We start from the raw sequence: 17,918 nt of genomic DNA on the forward strand, positions 1-17,918 counted from the left end.
CTATCTATTTTATTTTCTCCAAACATACAGTAGCAGACATATTACATTCTTCAGATATGATATCAGTGTTTGACTAATTTAACATTTAAAGTTTCAATTACACAGGTCTCATCTAAACTACCTTTGTTATTTTTCTGACACATTTGATTATTATAAATATGTTCCTGGTACTTCCAAGATTTACTGGATTTACCAAATTTTTAATCCTCTAAACTATCAATCTGTTTAAATTGGAGAAGGCAATTATATAGAAGATCCCTTTTATCGACATTTCAAGACCCAAAAGAAATGAAAAAAAAACGAAAAAGTAATGTTAAAAACAAACAAACAAAATGTTGCCAATACGAGACCACGCAGTTCGGTCTACCAGAAAAATAACAGATTTTATGTAGAGCCAAGCTTGTAACTCTTAACGTATAAGACCTACACCTTCTTACAGGGACATGACCTTCCTTAATGAAGACGACGACAAAGATAAAGCCATGGGCGTATAGTAAAATATTTATACGTCATCCATATTTTTCTGTTATATAAGAGTTTTTATGGTCCTTTCTTTTAAAAATAGTTGTTGGAGGGAATTATTTTACAAGAAATTTATTTTAACCCTTTTAACCCTTCATCCTTGTTTTCTTTAAACTTTTAGCAAATCTACACCATGAGAACAATTCAGTAACTACGAGAAGTGATCGATAGATTCTAAGAAAAATAAGTACACATAACCGGTGTCAGGATGTTCTCAGAAAGGTAGTAAAGGAGACGGGCATCAGACCTATATTTTCAATGAAAAATTCCACCCATAATATAAATCTATAAATAAAATTATGACTAAAAATGTTACGGAAAAGTGCAAGTTCGACTCACCTACCTGGGGTTCTGTATAAAATTATACTTCTGAGATTGTTTCTTAACCTTGTAATATATGACGGCGTTATCTGAGAAATTTCATAGTTGTAGGTCCAAGACAAATACGTGATGAATTAATACTGAAAGAAGTATACCAAAACATACTTTTTTGAGAACAGATAGCGTCATGTTCTTTTTACGGTAACATTGATGTTTGATTTTTCACTTCTTTAAGAGACAGCAGATTTGAGTTGATCATTTTAATCCTACCTCAACACGTCCCCTTGATCACGAGCTAAAGGGTCTTTATAGAAAATACTTATGGAAGGATAAACGGATAAAGAAATCATCGGATAGGTCTCTTATGTGTTTCTTCCTTGTGTGAAGCGGGATATTAAAAAACATATTTAACTTATTAGTAATCTGAGTTGGTATTTGCATACGTTGGTATATTCAAGCAAATTATTACTGATATGCAATGACTAAATTGGCAAAAAGTTTAGTATAGTTATTTAGAGAAGAAATTAAGATCATTTATGTTGATTGCTTTCACGTGGTTTAGTACAGACTCCGAATTACGTTTAAGAGTTCGAAGGTCAGAAAGCAAGTTTTAGATATCAAATAGGCACCACCTACTTTTACTTATCCATAAATAAAAGTGTATTTTTAAAAAAGGTGAAACTTATTATTGCTTTCAAGTAAAATGTGACCAAATTAGGAGTTTTTTAATTCCTACAGATTTTGATAAAATATATTTATCTCTGAAATGATACTCAAAAAAAAAAGGATTTGGAAATACAAAATGTCTCGTTGATTATAAAAAAATAGCTTCACACGAATAGTATTCAAAATATTATTTATAATAATTAATCTATAAACTGTTGAAATTCATCTTGTCAATTTATGTTCTAGTAAAACAATTGATATAGTTTTATAAGAAAATCAATCTTATACACTTGTTAATATGAACGTGGGTATAAAATTATTGTGAACTTTGGCATGCTCTATATCTTGACGCAACAGTTTGTCACCTTGTGAGTTGTGCATTTGTCGAATAAGATTCAAGTATAAAAACCCGTGTGGATATTAAGAAAGCACAGTCACAGTCCGACACGCAATACATTACAATGGCCGCTAAGGTAACTTGACTTACATACTTTAATGCATATAATATATTAAGTTAATACGAAAGAGTGATGAGATATAAAGTTTTAATGCCTTAATTTTTTCAATAACAATATTTATTTAAAATTATTTATTTTATTTAATTTCAGTTGTTCGTCGTCCTCGCTCTGGCCGCAGTCGCCTCAGCCCTCCCCGTGGTGCCGGTCGCCAAATACGCGTACGCCGAGCCCGAAGCGCCCGCCCACTACGAGTTCCAGTACTCTGTGCACGACGAGCACAGCGGGGACGTGAAGCAGCAGCAGGAGTCCCGTGAGGGAGACGTCGTCCACGGATCATACTCGCTGGTGCAACCTGACGGAGTCCACCGCATTGTAGAGTACAGCTCTGACGCACACAACGGTTTCAACGCCAACGTACGTTACGAAGGACAACCCATCCAGGCCCCAGTCCCCGCTAAGATCGCCTATGCTGCTCCCGTCGCCAAGCTCGTCCACGCCGCCCCTGTCGCCAGAGTAGCGTACTCCGCCCCTATCTCCTACGCCGCCCCCGTCGCTAAAGTAGCATACGCTGCTCCCGTAGCTAAGGTCGCTTACTCAGCTCCCATCTCCTACGCTGCTCCTCTCGCCCACGTCTCATACTCTTCTCCCGCCATCTCCTACCACCACTAAACTGTGTTAACCAAAAACTTGTTGTGATTGAATTGTTTTATTTATTGACAAAATGTGAATAGTTACAAATAAATAATTTGTTTAAGATTTACTTCTAACTTTTATTGATAACATTAGTTGAAATTTCACCTCCCAACGACTTTAATTAATATTTAAAACGAAACAGTAGTAAAGACCACTATTAACTTATAAAAGTGTAACACCTTATACAATGTCTCTTTCAATAATCTCAGTGTTATCGGGAGTTAATTATGTAAAAAAATATGTTTTTATAACAGGTTTTTCAGGAAACTTTATAATTCCGAACTATGTTTATAGAGAGTCTTTCTTTATTAATTAAGTTCTTACATCAAACTATATCAAAGTGTTATCAATACAGCGATCTCAATAAGTCATTCTGCTGTCAACAGTCCTCTGGATATTTTGCTTTACCCGCTGCTCTAATAAAACTAGTGTGTACCTTCAAGTTCTTGACAGAATCTATAATTTTCTTAAATGCTGTATTTCTTACGACCTTGTGACTTTACAAACTTTGTGAATGGATGACTCTTCTTTTATCACTAGTAGACATTCAATAAGCTTGAAAATATGATAAGTAAGAGCTTCACTAAAAATGGGTTATTTATGTAAATCATAAGAATAATGACGTAATATAGGTAAGGTAATATACGTATATAGGTAAGGTAAGGCAACGTAATATACATACGTAAGGTGGCTAACGACCAGACGGCCTACTTGATGGGCAGTAGTCACCGTTGCCCATGGACATCCGCAACATCTCTGTTGCGGATGCGTTGCCAACTATAGTTGTTGAGGAAAAGGGAGGGGTGGGAATAAGGATGTGGCAGGAAAGGGAACAGAGAAAGGGCAACAAGCTCTCCTACTCGTCGTACGAAACTCAGTCATTTAGGACTACTTCACGCCGATCTTCTGTGGGTGGGTGGTACTTCCCCGGTCGAGCCAGCCCATGTTCGAGCTGTAGTTACTCGACCACAGCTAGGCTCTACCACCTATAAAAAATTATAAATATATATATCACGTGATAGTTTTGTTTACTGAAATAAAGTGAGAATAATAGTGATGTGCCGGACCAGATTACATCATAGATAGTTGTTGGAAGGATCTGTTTGTAAGGATACGGATCCCAAGTCGTTTACTCCAGCGGTATAGATGTGAGTGTTTTTAGAACAATAACGGACGTCACGTGTCGCTTGGAGTGACAGGGATATGCAACGTACTGCGTTGCGAGGACTTTTTAATTCAATATTTCTTCTATACATCAACAAGATCTACCTAGACCTAGATATAGTCCTTTTCATAGACAAAGATACGGTTTCAGAATTCAGTACAAAACTAGCTTTTACAACTAACGTCCGTCGTCTATACTACTGAATGAGTGGAATGTTTAATGAAAAACTCAGAAACTAACTGTTTAAACAGATTTTCGACATTCATTTAGAGCTTTATAATACTGTTACAGAAAGCTGGCGTCGACAAACTGAACTCCGAGCCTTGTAAAGCGTCAGCGCTGAACCTATGTCAATACTGTTAGTGGACATTTCATCTCAATCAGTGTATATAATACTTAGTATATCGATGACATAGAAGAAGCTGTGTACTTTCAAAGTTACTCGTTACTATCAGGGAGGGGAGCCTTACACTTGAACTGGTTTATGTTAAAAAACTGTGCCAATATTGTGAACCACGGTAATGATAATGATGGAGAAGGTTTTGATATTTCAAGGAACGAGTTTTGATTGATTAAGTGGATTGCTTTCGTAAAGTGCAGTTTTGTATCGCAATTTGGACTTAGAGAGATTGGAGGACAGAAAACAAGCCGTGACCGATAAGGATGAATAACTTAAACAGTTAGACGCTAACAGACAGGAGTGATAACGAGTTAGTTTATATTTTCACTAAAACAAAATAAAAAATGTATTCTGCTGTATAATTGTTGGCATTAACAGCTTAGACTTTTTTTGTAGCGAATTTGAACATTCATCTCTACCAACATTAAAAATGTTGTAAAATGGGTATTATATGTTTCATATTGTATTTAGGATCAGGTTAATGAATTGCAGATGAAAAGCGAAAATGCCTCTTACCATTTTATATCTAACTACTACTGTGATAAAACTAACATTTTTTACGCGTTATTATATTATTTAAAAACTACATATTCATTATCATCTCGTCTGCCCGTGATCACAGTTGCTGCGAAGTAACCAAAACGTCGGGAGTATGTTAGATTAGTATCTTAGATCTAACTACTGTCATTAAAGGTTCTGATGCCTTAACAACAAATAGATATCTACTGGTATCATGAAGAAACGTTCGAAGGCTGTGAATGAAAGTGCAATATGATGGATAATATTAAAGAATCTTTTGTAATAAATCCCTCTCAGTTTGTCTCTCAGAAATTTGAAAGACATAAAATGGTCCTCATAAGAATGTGGAGTCTAAAATCTATAGTTGAGGAAGCAGATAGCAGTCTCTCTTCGATGAGAGTAAGTATAGCCTTGATAGAAATAAAACAGAACTATGAATGAAAAAATTACACAAATAAAATTTAATTATGTTGAGGAATAAACGTCTACGCCTAAAGTTGCTTTTTGAAGTGAAACTTCTTTAGAATCGTTGTGATTTCAAACCTGATGCAACGGAAAAAACGACAGGTAAGAGACACAAATACAAAAATGTGTAGAATGAAGCCGGTAAAGAATGAGACAGAAATATACATACTATTTTATATTATTCCTTTTGAAGTGTGGAACCTTAAGCTATACGAAGTTACATTAGATTAGGTAGGAAAGGTTGTTTAGGAACCCTGAAAATCCATGATTTAGGTACGAAACCCTAAAACTGATATCAAGCTTAATATAAGTCTTACTAGAATTTGAAACATCTAATGTTCATTGGCTTTAATGAAATTAAAAAATATGTTTCAACACTACATATAATAATTATTTATTTTTATTTTTATATAATAAGGATGAGTTGAAGGGAAGCAAAATTCGAAGACGATAAAGATTAGCAAAAGGTTTTTATACTACGAAACTTGGTGAATGGTTTTGTAGGTTGACGTTGAAGTTTATATTATATATGAACGGGACATACATTAATCACCTTATTATAATAAAACTGATAGAAATGGTCTAATACCTTACGATTTCAAAAGAACAGGTTTAGATTGTTTCATGTCGAGTAATTCTGTCGCGAAATGAAGCCTTAGAGAGGTTGAAGGTCAGAAATCAAGTTATAGATATTAAGGAGCAGTAACTACTTTCATTTATACGTAAATGAAAATTATATTTAAAACAAAATTGATAAAACAGATTGAAGCTTTGAAATTGAATCGATTCAAATTAGGACCTTTTAATTCCTAGAGATATGTAAATGTTTCGTGTGTATGTGAAATAGACGACAATTAAAGTATTAATGCTAAATATTTCACTTTTAGTTGATTATAAAACCATGTTACGTCACGGGGATATTAAATAGAGATAAATTATTAATTATTACTTTCTAAACTGTTGAAATTCATCTTGTCAATTTGTTCTTGTAAAACAATTGATATAGTTTTATAAGAAAATCAATCTTATACACTTGTTAATATAAACGTGGGTATAAAATTATTGTGAACTTTGGCATGCTCTATATCTTGACGCAACAGTTTGTCACCTTGTGAGTTGTGCATTTGTCGAATAAGATTCAAGTATAAAAACCCGTGTGGATATTAAGAAAGCACAGTCACAGTTCGACACGCAATACATTACAATGGCCGCTAAGGTAACTTGACTTACATACTTTAATGCATATAATATATTAAGTTAATACGAAAGAGTGATGAGATATAAAGTTTTAATGCCTTAATTTTTTCAATAACAATATTTATTTAAAATTATTTATTTTATTTAATTTCAGTTGTTTGTCGTCCTCGCTCTGGCCGCAGTCGCCTCAGCCCTTCCCGTGGTGCCGGTCGCCAAATACGCGTACGCCGAGCCCGAAGCACCCGCCCACTACGAGTTCCAGTACTCTGTGCACGACGAGCACAGCGGGGACGTGAAGCAGCAGCAGGAATCCCGTGAGGGAGACGTCGTCCACGGATCATACTCGCTGGTGCAACCTGACGGAGTCCACCGCATTGTAGAGTACAGCTCTGACGCACACAACGGTTTCAACGCCAACGTACGTTACGAAGGACAACCCATCCAGGCCCCAGTCCCCGCTAAGATCGCCTATGCTGCTCCCGTCGCCAAGCTCGTCCACGCCGCCCCTGTCGCCAGAGTAGCGTACTCCGCCCCTATCTCCTACGCCGCCCCCGTCGCTAAAGTAGCATACGCTGCTCCCGTAGCTAAGGTAGCTTACTCAGCTCCCATCTCCTACGCTGCTCCTCTCGCCCACGTCTCATACTCTTCTCCCGCCATCTCCTACCACCACTAAACCGTGTTAACCAAAGCTGTTGTAATTCTTTTATTTATTCTTGATTATCAATAGTTAAAAACGAATAAATTATTTGCCTAAAACTTACATTTTCTTTTATTGACCCTATTAACAAGCAAAACATTTTTGTAATTCTTACATAAAACTTAGGAAAACCAAAAATCAACACACAGAGAGTGTACAAAGGTTCTATAAGAACTTCATTCATATAGAACTTCATTCTAAATGAGTATGTTACATTAATCTTATATTATATCAATTTATAATTACTGCTGAGAAACTCGGTTATGACTATATGTATTTTTACAGAGCTTTCATTAATTTCTTTAGCAAAAAAAACTCCAGCTATCCTTTCCTTTGTTTAAGGATAAAAACTTATATGAAAAAAGATCATTCTCTGGTGAGCTGTCCGTAACCTTCTACTATGGGGTTTTCCAATAGGGACGCTTGAACTTTGACAGCTGATTGCGGCCATGTTGTTTGAGTGACAGCTGTCAAATGCAGTGTGTTATATTCATTCCGTCCTCCCAAACCACCATGGCAGGTTACAGTGTCGAGCAGCACGTGCAAATCATAAAATTGTTTTATGAAAATGGGTCTTCAGTTCGAGCAACGTTCCGCGCACTTCGCCCGTTTTACGGTCGCGATGATCGTCCTGCCGAGTCGACTATCCGTCGATTGGTGGACAAATTCGAGTCAACCGGGTCAGTTAACAATCAGCCGGTTCCCGTGCGTCAACGTAACGCGAGATCTGCCGAGAATATCGCCGCTGTGCGCGACAGTGTCCTCGAAAACCCGCGGCAGTCAATTCCGCGTCGCGCACAGGAACTCGGCCTTTCGCAGACGACAACTTGGCGAATTTTGCGTTGTGACTTGAGCCTGCACCCGTACAAGATCCAGCTGACCCAAGAGCTCAAGGTTAATGACCATAGACAGCGCCGTGTGTTCGCTGACTGGGCATTAGAGCAGTTGGAAGTTGACGCCGATTTTGGCAAAAAAATCATCTTCAGCGACGAGGCGCATTTTTGGATGAATGGCTATGTCAACAAGCAAAATTGCCGTATTTGGGACGAGACCAATCCACACGAGGTTCACCAAGTGGCAATGCACCCGCAGAAAGTGACTGTTTGGTGCGGATTTTGGGCCGGAGGCGTGATTGGTCCGTATTTTTTCGAAAACGATAATGGTGTGGCCGTCACCGTCAATGGTGAGCGATACCGGTCGATGATAACCAACTTCTTTTGGCCTGAAATCGAGAATATGGATCTGGACAACATGTGGTTTCAACAGGACGGCGCTACGTGCCACACAGCACACGCTACGATGGAAGTTCTGCACGAGCAATTTCTGGACATGGTCATCTCGCGCGGAGGCGACGTGAACTGGCCACCGAGATCGTGCGATTTGACCCCGCTGGACTTTTTCTTGTGGGGTTTTCTTAAGTCGCAGGTCTATGCCAACAAGCCGCAAACCACCGATGCCCTCAAAGTCAACATACGCCACGCCATCGATCAAATACAGCCCGATTTGTGCGCCAGAGTCATCGAAAATTGGACCTTTCGTGTGCGCGCCACCAACCGAAGCCGTGGCGGTCATTTGAATGATGTCATATTCCATACATAATGGGGTCGATAGACCTTCCAAAAAAAAAAAAAAATTCGCAAATATCTTTACATGTATTTTTTTTTTGCATTTCAAAGATCAAGCGCCCTTAATGGAAAACCCTATATAAGTGAGAGTTTGTGTCCTGAAACAAAACAACTTTGTTAAATAAGTTTCAGGTTTTGTGTCTACGTTCCTTAGATGACACCTGGACATTTATGAATATTAAACCGAGATCAGTTAGTTATTAGTCAGTCAGACTAAAAAATAATAATAATTTATAGCAAGGACACACACACACACAACACACACTATGTTGAAAAATAAGCTGTACAGCTATTTCGTATTTTTACCTAATAACTCCTATTATTACTTATGTTGGTGTAATCACCTTAACTTTTAGCTATTAAAATTGCACATTAGAAATTTTTCATCGCTTGGAAAAAATGAATTAAGTATTCCGTTTTTTCTAGACTTTTCGATAATTTAAATTTTTTCAGAACGGTAATAAATTATTTCCTGTCACCTGTTATAAATTATTTGAAGTTAACAAATAAAAAAGTACAACTTCTGTGTAAATTTCATTAAATATTTTTATTTAAATGTGTACTTTATTAAATTCGTAATAAATTTAGCACCTTCTAGATGCATTTGGTCATAATCAGGGGGAGTTGCCAATACTCGCAACGCTTGGCAGACGGGTTGGCGAGCGCAGTGTAGGTGACCTGTTCCAGGAAGGTGCTGCTGCCCATCTTCCTGGTAAATATATCCCTTAGTCGCTTTTTCCGACATCCACCGGAAGAGAGAGTATTTACGGCTTTTATTCTAAACTCATGACATAACGTCAATATTGTGACACGAATTAGCGTCAATTCCATGTCATACGTATTTTCTAACTGACCGATGAGTATCGTTTAATATCTGACAACCAACTTTTATCCAATTATTCGATCACGGCGAGCAAAATCATACAAATTTATATAGGTAATAGGTTTTTATTATTTATTTTTTTTTTATTTTATATCTAAAACTCCTAATGTAAAGGTTTTCACAATGACCTGTTAAAGTTAGCTAAATAATAATTGTATGTACAAAATTTTTTTTTTATATCCTTTGTTTTTCTATGTAAAGTGAAAGTACAGTCATATAAATTTTATAAATATTTTAATAATCTTTTTGTTTCCTAGGAGTGTCATGTTAAATATTTTTAAGTAACTTATTATTAAATACCTTACAATAAGTATATAGTTTTTTTCACATTTATATACGTAAACAATGGATTAAAAGTCAAGTATTGAGAACATAATTTATTTGTTTTTAACTATTCATAATCAAGAATAAGTAAATTAATTACAACAGCTTTGGTTAACACAGTTTAGTGGTGGTAGGAGATGGCGGGAGAAGAGTATGAGACGTGGGCGAGAGGAGCAGCGTAGGAGATGGGAGCTGAGTAAGCTACCTTAGCTACGGGAGCAGCGTATGCTACTTTAGCGACGGGGGCGGCGTAGGAGATAGGGGCGGAGTACGCTACTCTGGCGACAGGGGCGGCGTGGACGAGCTTGGCGACGGGAGCAGCATAGGCGACCTTAGCGGGGACTGGGGCCTGGATGGGTTGTCCTTCGTAACGTACGTTGGCGTTGAAACCGTTGTGTGCGTCAGAGCTGTACTCTACAATGCGGTGGACTCCGTCAGGTTGCACCAGCGAGTATGATCCGTGGACGACGTCTCCCTCACGGGACTCCTGCTGCTGCTTCACGTCCCCGCTGTGCTCGTCGTGCACAGAGTACTGGAACTCGTAGTGGGCGGGTGCTTCGGGCTCGGCGTACGCGTATTTGGCGACCGGCACCACGGGGAGGGCTGAGGCGACTGCGGCCAGAGCGAGGACGACGAACAACTGAAATGAAATTATATAATAAATATAAATAAATATTTTTATTAAAAAAAATAAAGGCATTAAAACTTTATATCTCATCACACTTTCGTATTAACTTAATATAATATATGCATTAAAGTATGGAAGTCAAGTTACCTTAGCGGCCATTGTAATGTATTGCGTGTCGGACTGTGACTGTGCTTTCTGAAAATATACACGCTTTTTTATACTTGACCACTGTTGAGATTTCAACAAGGTGAGAACTACTGCCCCGAGACAAAAAGCCAGTTATTGTGCAAAGTATGTTTTATTTAGTCCAGTAATCAATGTCCAGGTATGTTTGTTTTTTGAAATATATTATATGGAGCACCGTCCGTCTATCCGTCTCCTAGTTCTAAGCCCACTTATTTTTTGTCATATCCTTGCAGCCGTTTTAGAATTTAAATATTGTAACTAACACGACTTTCTTTTAAATATTAACAATAATGAATATACACCGATTGACGTACTAAATGTATTTATCATGTTTATTTTAATTAATTTATTACTTTCTATATAACAAAATATCTCGATACACCTCTTGTGTAAATGTTGTCTGTGTGTATTTTATTTTCGTTATATATATATATATATATAAGTATATAATAAGTCGCAATAATAGCAATAAGTCGCAGTGGCCTGTAGGTTAAAAGCCCGCTTCTCATACCACTGGCTGGAAGAGAGGCTACTGCAAGCCTTGGGGTCTAAATAGCCCCAAATAAAGTGCTGGTGCACAAGGCATTATTTTCGCCTCACTCTGTTCTCATTTTTTTCTCATTATTTTCGTCTCACTCTGTTCTCTTCTTGTAGAATATTCAATTTTAAATCTCGGCAAAACTAGGATTTCACTCAGATCAACGGATGAGGAATCGACTATGTACATGATTGTTAGCTCTCGTCATGTCAATAAAAATCAGTTTATTAAAATGTGCAGCGGTCACTGTTCATAGAAAGTAGACGGTAGTGTTGACGCATTACGGGCCGTTACTAAACTCTTTTGGTCCTTGAAAATCCATGTTAGTATGTGCAAAATTCTTCACAATACAATATTTCAAGCGCTTAGATCTGTTGCATAAACTTACCATAAGAACTTTTACAGTATTAAAACAACAAAGCATGTACAACTTTGATCTTGATATGATTTACTCTAATATATTTTGGTTATTTTTTTTTAGTTATATATATTTGTATTTATGAAAGTCTCATATTTTCCTTGGAAATATAGTATTCAAATTTATTCACAGACTTATTATAGTCAGTGAGGCTCTTCTTGTGTAGGACATCCATTTCCAAGGGCGTTTACCAACGATATGATTAAAAATTAACTTCAAAATGTTTGGTATATTAAATCATATAATTCGCGGGACTTGTTATTCCTTGTTTTTTCAATACATCGCCAAGCCTACATATAAAATTTTTCATTACCAGATTTTGTATCGAAATGATCATTTTAATAAGACTTTCCTTAACGTATTACAGTAATATCAGATAGCATTTTATTATAAAAACTATATTCCTTTAAGTTTCGTGTTGTTTCTTTCATAAAATCAAGGACACAAAGTATGTTGTATTCTTAACGACTCATTAGTACTTACAAAACATTGTGATCACTTCATACAAAATCTGTAAAATATAAATTTATTACAGCTTAGAAAATATAAGTAAACTGTTTCCGCCTCCTATGTGATATTTTTATCAAACTTATCTATAATTTTATAACGATCTCGGGAACGATTGCTATCAATTCCAAAGATGTACATATTATATATATATAAATTACGTTCAAAAATGATAAGATCGTTATTAAATTAAATATTTTTTATCAAACAAATGTTAAGTTTTTTTGTAGATGTCGTTAGCGATATGCTATCGCCATGAATTGACTTTACTTGTCTTACAAAACATTGCTATTTGCTATTATTTTGTTGTCTGAAAAGTCTTATTAATTCGCTTTCGTCAAAATATACAAAATAAACTTAATATAAGTTTTAAAGACTGCTTTATCTTAGAAGTTGCATTTTTATGAATTCATACAAAAATTACAGTTATGGACAAATCACAAAATCTTCATATCAAATCGTCTCGTGACAATACGTCTATTGAAATACCTTATATAATCAACGTTATCAGAGCCACTATTATTAAGCGTATGATATATGACTGACTTTTCAACAGGTGCTCTGTAGCAGCCAAAGTAGTGGTTTTTATTAGAATATGGATAACAATTTGATTAACACCTTTAATAAGTACTTTAATACCTTGATAAAGTTTTAAAGAAAACGCTATACTAATAGTAATACGTACTAATAGTACTATTGAGTTAGCGATTGGAAAAATAAACCAAAATCAACGAGAGCTGGAATTTATCTATCTATCGCGTTGCAGGGAGAGGAGCTTCAACAGTGCCTGGGACTTGCGACTCAGCTGCAGGTCCAAGGGACCCCTATCTAATGCGCGTATTGCTCAATTATAAAAGGAACCAATCGTATGTAAATACTTTAGAAACTATAGACATCCTTTTTAATAAAACAAAATGATGCAAGAATGTAGTTCAAAATACATAAATACCTCACAATTGTACAATAACCTTTAAAAAATACATCAAATTATTGTAGTAATGGGCAAAAAAATTATAATCAGCTTTTAACATAAATAGGAACTCTATAATTTTTCTAATGTCTAAATCTGTTGAAAACTTCATAAACGAAACTAAACATTTGATTGGAACAAAAAAAAAACGTTTTAAAATGTTACGGATTTATTAAGATTATTATAATTCTTTGAGGGATAATAAATAATTAAGTCGTGTGTCTTGGCTTCAAGAATCTGAAAAATTTTCTTATACTCGCTGCATCCTTGTTGAAAGACTTAGCACAACCAGCATTGATAGGCCAGTCACAGACCTAGAAAAATACATAAAAAAAAACTATACAATAAAACTTGTTATCATAGCTTACTATCAATACGATGTTCTTTAATCTTATAAACTTGAATATAAAATCTTTTGATAAAAAAGCTCTATATACGAGTTCAATCAAAAACAGATGTGATATTGATAAGATAACTCAAAATAGAATAGTTATTTCAGAACACAAATATTATTTCAGATCTCTTACCTGTATAACTCTGTTGAAGTGTAGAGTTGCAGGACATTGCCGTAGCACTAATCTTCCCCAAACGCAGTAGTAGAACAAATTACAATCCGACTCATGAGGTAGCAGCCAATGTATGTGTGGATTTACTGGGCAACCGTTTTCCAAAAAATCTGGTTCAGTCGTCGGTGCCACTGTTGTTGTTGATGTCGGTACAGGTGTTGTCGTAGTTCTCGGTCTGCACTTGCGAGTTGTTGTGGTTATAGTAGTTGTGGGTGCTGGTGTCGTTGTAGTTGTCGTGGTTGTGGGCGCAGGTGTAGTTGTGGTGGTTGTGGTTGTGGGCGCAGGGGTCGTTGTTGTTGTGGTCGTGGTTGTAGGTGCCGGCGTTGTGGTAGTTGTAGTAGTGGTTGTTGGCGCCGGCGTCGTAGTAGTAGTAGTAGTTGTTGTTGTCGTTGGTGCAGGAGTTGAAGGTGTTGTAGGCGACGGTGTAGTTGGTATAGGAGACGTGGTTTCCGGTGGAGGAAGAGTAGGTTCATTCCTGCCTGTACAGTCTACATTAGCTGGCCAATCACACTGCCAATAGTCGAGGTTGAACCAGAGACCAGCTGGGCAGGACATTTCTACTGGTTTTCCGTGGGTACACTTGTAAAACTTTTCACAATCATCATGACGCAACAACTTCTCGATAGACCAGTCCTGTTCTTGTTCCGATGGGCACTCAGTGTCGAATATTTGTTCTGCTGTTGCTGCAGTCAGCAACAGAAGTGTTATGAAGACTGAAAATTATTAATTATTCAGATAAAATAGATGGTAATAATAATAAAAAAATACTGTAGTTATCTGGATCTGTAGTTGTTGTTAGTTTCAAAATTTGAACTTACCTTGCATGTCTAAATTTTATGAGCCACTAGCTGTATTTTCACTGTGCAATTATTATATATACGCGACAAGTCTAATCAAAAGTACAATCGTTAAGTGTCTACTACTCTTGCTAATTACAAAATCATTTCTTTATATCTGTCTTGATGTTTATCTTTGCTTATCATTTGTATAATTTTGCCGGTAAAATTATTATAATTTATTTTTGATTCCATATTTTATTGACAGGCCACCTTTATATGAATTAAATAAAAATAACCAATTATTTCTTCTTAAAGTCTATATCGTTGTTGTCCTTTTCTTATTTCAGGTTAAATTGATTCGTCAATGTTAGATAGAAATTTATATATATAAGAAGAAGAACGTTATATGATTATGACAAATTTTAAAATGTGTTGCCGAGTATTGTAAAGAAGTTCTTATAAAGTAATACTTAAGAGCAGATCAAATTTGTAGTTTATTATTATTTTAGATCCCAGAGTACTTCCTGATATATATTGGTCGGAAAAGGCTGTTTGAAGCATTTCGAGAAAATTACTCTCAAGACGCCACACTCGACATGCAGTATATGTGTAGTGCTAAAGGATTTTGAGGCACTATCCTGGTGTGTGCATAACATTATTTTCAACAATGCCTTTGGCTTCGGACCCAGGTGTAGGTTTAAGGGACCCCTATTTAAAGCGCGTTAAACGCTCACCTTCATCGTCCAAGCTCCTCTCTCTACCTAACCAAATTTGAAAGGGAGCCTACTGGGCTGCCTTTTAAGTACGTTCCAAAAATGAACTGATTTTAATTCTGGATAGGCCCAAGTCTTTTAGTATTTTGTGGAGAGATTTAGCAGTTATAGCTCTCGCTCCATCTTCTACCACGTACAAATTTACGACGAACCTATTACTGGTGAAATCACTAGTGAGCTCGAAATACTCCTTGACCCAGATGACATGGTATTTGGGGATGTTGGTTTCCCAAGAAACCTTTAGTTCTTTTTACACAACTACCTTTAAAATTCACGAATACATAAATAGGTCTGGTCTGGAGGCCGATGCACAATTATCCTCTAGGATTTTATATTGTTTCTCATACTTATCTTTCATTATAGTCTGATCTGAAGACGCTTTAATGCCAGAGTAAGGCTTGACGTTTGATATTGTAGCCCTCGTGCCTTCTAAGAAAACCCATTGATCGCTCGTTTATGGTTATAGTTATATGTATAGGTTATATGGTTGCGTTCCTTCTACCGAACGACTAAATGCTTCACGTATGACTTCCAGAATTCTATCGTGATGACGCGAGTATTGATTACTATCCAGGAGCACTTTACATCCATACACTAGCTGATTAGGAGTTCCAAATGTCTTCCCGCAATTATAGCAAGTTTTTTCGGTACCTCTACTTCATATTATTAAATTACTCTGATCTGGGAGAGTCATTTGGAACGCATTGAGATAAAAGTTTAACAGTGGTGGCGACCAATCGCGAATTGAGGTGAGCTATTTTAGCGCTAATGGGAGGCAAAAATTCCTATGTATAACTCGTTGCCTGGATCTTATATTTAGCATTTCGTCTTGCCGAATAAAAGACTTCACTATATCCGTATCTTGGGCCTTCTCATTTGATCTTAACCTTACTCTATTAATTTGTGCTCCTATTATAAACTGTTTATGGAATTGAAGACTTGACTCTAGCTCTGGGGCATCTTTGTCTTTTGGGAGTGATGTAATGATATCATCATGGGATTTTTCCCAGGATATGTTTCTTGGAAATCCTTAAGTATTTATAGAGTTCCGATGGCCTTTTTAGATTTATCCTGAAACTAATGGATTACTTAAAAAACTACATAATCCCGACGTTTCGGTTACTTTGCAGCAACCGTGATCACGGGCAGACGAGGTCCTCAGACACCTCGTCTGCCCGTGAAAGTTAAAGTTAGTAATTAAAATAAATAAATAATTAAAGTTTTCAAAAAATAGTTAAAGTTTTGAAAGGCTTTTTTTTTAGTTACAATAGATAAGTTTAATATTGAGTAATATGAAGCGATCACATCACTAACTAGTGTTGGAAAGCTATAATATCCTAGCGCGAATAGCATTCATTCACGTGGTATCGACCCGAACGCTTTCTTTAAGCCTACCCAAGAAACCGTAATATTTATAATTTAAGCTGTCCGACAGCAAAATTTTATTGTACCAATTAAAAATTCAAGATGGAAAAGCGTTGTAGATTGCAACAGTGGTACGTCAGTGCAAGCGGAGCTTCCGGAGAATTCTTATTTTATTTCCTCGGGGTCTATGAGCAACTGGTTTAACCTTCTGATAGCGGAACAGTTGACTCTGACCTTGCTCAGCGCCCTTACTGATCACGATCATGCCAACGTCCTGCGTTTCAACGAAATTGTAGAATCTCCCATTCCATGCATCTTTTTTGTTTTTTGATCTTTTTTCATATAAGTTTTTATCCTTAAACAAAGGAAAGGATAGTTGGAGTTTTTTTTTTGCTAGAGGTAGCAATTAATAAAAGCTTTGTAAAAATAAATATAAGCGAGTATACATACATATACATATATATATATATAGTCATAACCGAGTTTCTCAGCAGTAATTATAAATTGATATATAAGATTAATGTAACATACTCATTTAGAATGAAGTTCTTATAGAACCTTTGTACACTCTCTGTGTGTTGATTTTGGGTTTTCCTAAGTATTATGTAAGAATTACAATAATGTTTTGCTTGTTAATAGGGTCAATAAAAGAAAATGTAAGTTTTAGGCAAGTAATTTATCTGTTTTTTACTATTGATAAAAGAAATATTAAACTATTTCCATATTAATATGGTAGTCAAGTTACCTTAGCGGCCATTGTAATGTATTGAATTTCCAAGTGTGACTGTGCTTTCTGAAAACGAACATGCTTTTTAACATATGACTCATTGACGAGATTTCAATAGGGTGAGAACTATTGCCTCGAAATACAGGCCAGTTAAGGTGCAAAAATTTTTTTTATCTAATTAAATTTCTTTATCAGAGTACGGGAATGAAAGTCGTGGTGGCCTGGAGGTTAAAGGCCCGCCTCTCATACGTGAGGGCGCGGGTTCGAAACCTGTCAAGTACCAATGTGATCTTTTCGGAATCATATGTACATTCTAAGAGTATTTAGACACCACCGACGGACGGTGAAGGAAAACATCGTGAGGAAACCTGGTCTTATAATTTCAAATTATAAGATCGATATCGCCAACCCGTCTTGAGCAAGCGCGGTGATTAATGCTCTAACCATCTCCATGAGAGAAGAGGTCTTTGCTCAGCAGTGGCTTCGATAGGCTGATAATGATGATGATGTACGGGAATGCTGTCTT

The 17,918-nt window shown here is 36.4% G+C and overlaps 4 protein-coding genes across 4 annotated transcripts; 2 read left to right on the plus strand and 2 right to left on the minus strand.

The window, feature by feature from the left end:
• Positions 1-1,863: 1,863 nt before the first annotated feature.
• LOC133319410 (cuticle protein-like) lies at positions 1,864-2,727 on the plus strand. Its single transcript, XM_061523677.1, has 2 exons — positions 1,864-1,982; positions 2,118-2,727. Exons 1-2 carry the CDS (start codon positions 1,971-1,973, stop codon positions 2,634-2,636), a joined length of 531 nt encoding a protein of 176 aa, XP_061379661.1. The 5' UTR covers positions 1,864-1,970; the 3' UTR covers positions 2,637-2,727.
• A 3,624-nt stretch (positions 2,728-6,351) lies between these two features.
• LOC133319411 (cuticle protein-like) lies at positions 6,352-7,166 on the plus strand. The gene is made up of 2 exons (XM_061523680.1): positions 6,352-6,425; positions 6,561-7,166. The coding sequence occupies exons 1-2, from the start codon at positions 6,414-6,416 to the stop codon at positions 7,077-7,079; spliced, it is 531 nt and encodes a 176-aa protein (XP_061379664.1). The 5' UTR covers positions 6,352-6,413; the 3' UTR covers positions 7,080-7,166.
• A 2,809-nt stretch (positions 7,167-9,975) lies between these two features.
• On the minus strand, positions 9,976-10,757 carry LOC116767963 (cuticle protein-like). Its single transcript, XM_032658562.2, has 2 exons — positions 10,711-10,757; positions 9,976-10,575 (listed from the first exon to the last, which is right to left on the minus strand). Exons 1-2 carry the CDS (start codon positions 10,720-10,722, stop codon positions 10,057-10,059), a joined length of 531 nt encoding a protein of 176 aa, XP_032514453.2. The 5' UTR covers positions 10,723-10,757; the 3' UTR covers positions 9,976-10,056.
• Positions 10,758-13,333: 2,576 nt separating this feature from the next.
• Positions 13,334-14,676, minus strand: LOC116767961 (peritrophin-1-like). Its single transcript, XM_032658560.2, has 3 exons — positions 14,567-14,676; positions 13,710-14,461; positions 13,334-13,496 (listed from the first exon to the last, which is right to left on the minus strand). Exons 1-3 carry the CDS (start codon positions 14,571-14,573, stop codon positions 13,392-13,394), a joined length of 864 nt encoding a protein of 287 aa, XP_032514451.2. The 5' UTR covers positions 14,574-14,676; the 3' UTR covers positions 13,334-13,391.
• Between the last annotated feature and the right edge of the window lie 3,242 nt (positions 14,677-17,918).

Source organism: Danaus plexippus, chromosome 19 (genome assembly GCF_018135715.1).
Source record: "Danaus plexippus chromosome 19, MEX_DaPlex, whole genome shotgun sequence".
NCBI classification, from domain to species: Eukaryota; Metazoa; Arthropoda; class Insecta; order Lepidoptera; family Nymphalidae; genus Danaus; species Danaus plexippus.

What these genes read in the sequence shown, in the direction of transcription:
- LOC116767961 (XM_032658560.2), bottom strand. An exon ending in ACTTCAACAGAGTTATACAG is followed by an intron (nt 13,497 to 13,709) that starts GTAAGAGATCTG and finishes GTATTTTTCTAG; the next exon opens with GTCTGTGACTGGCCTATCAA.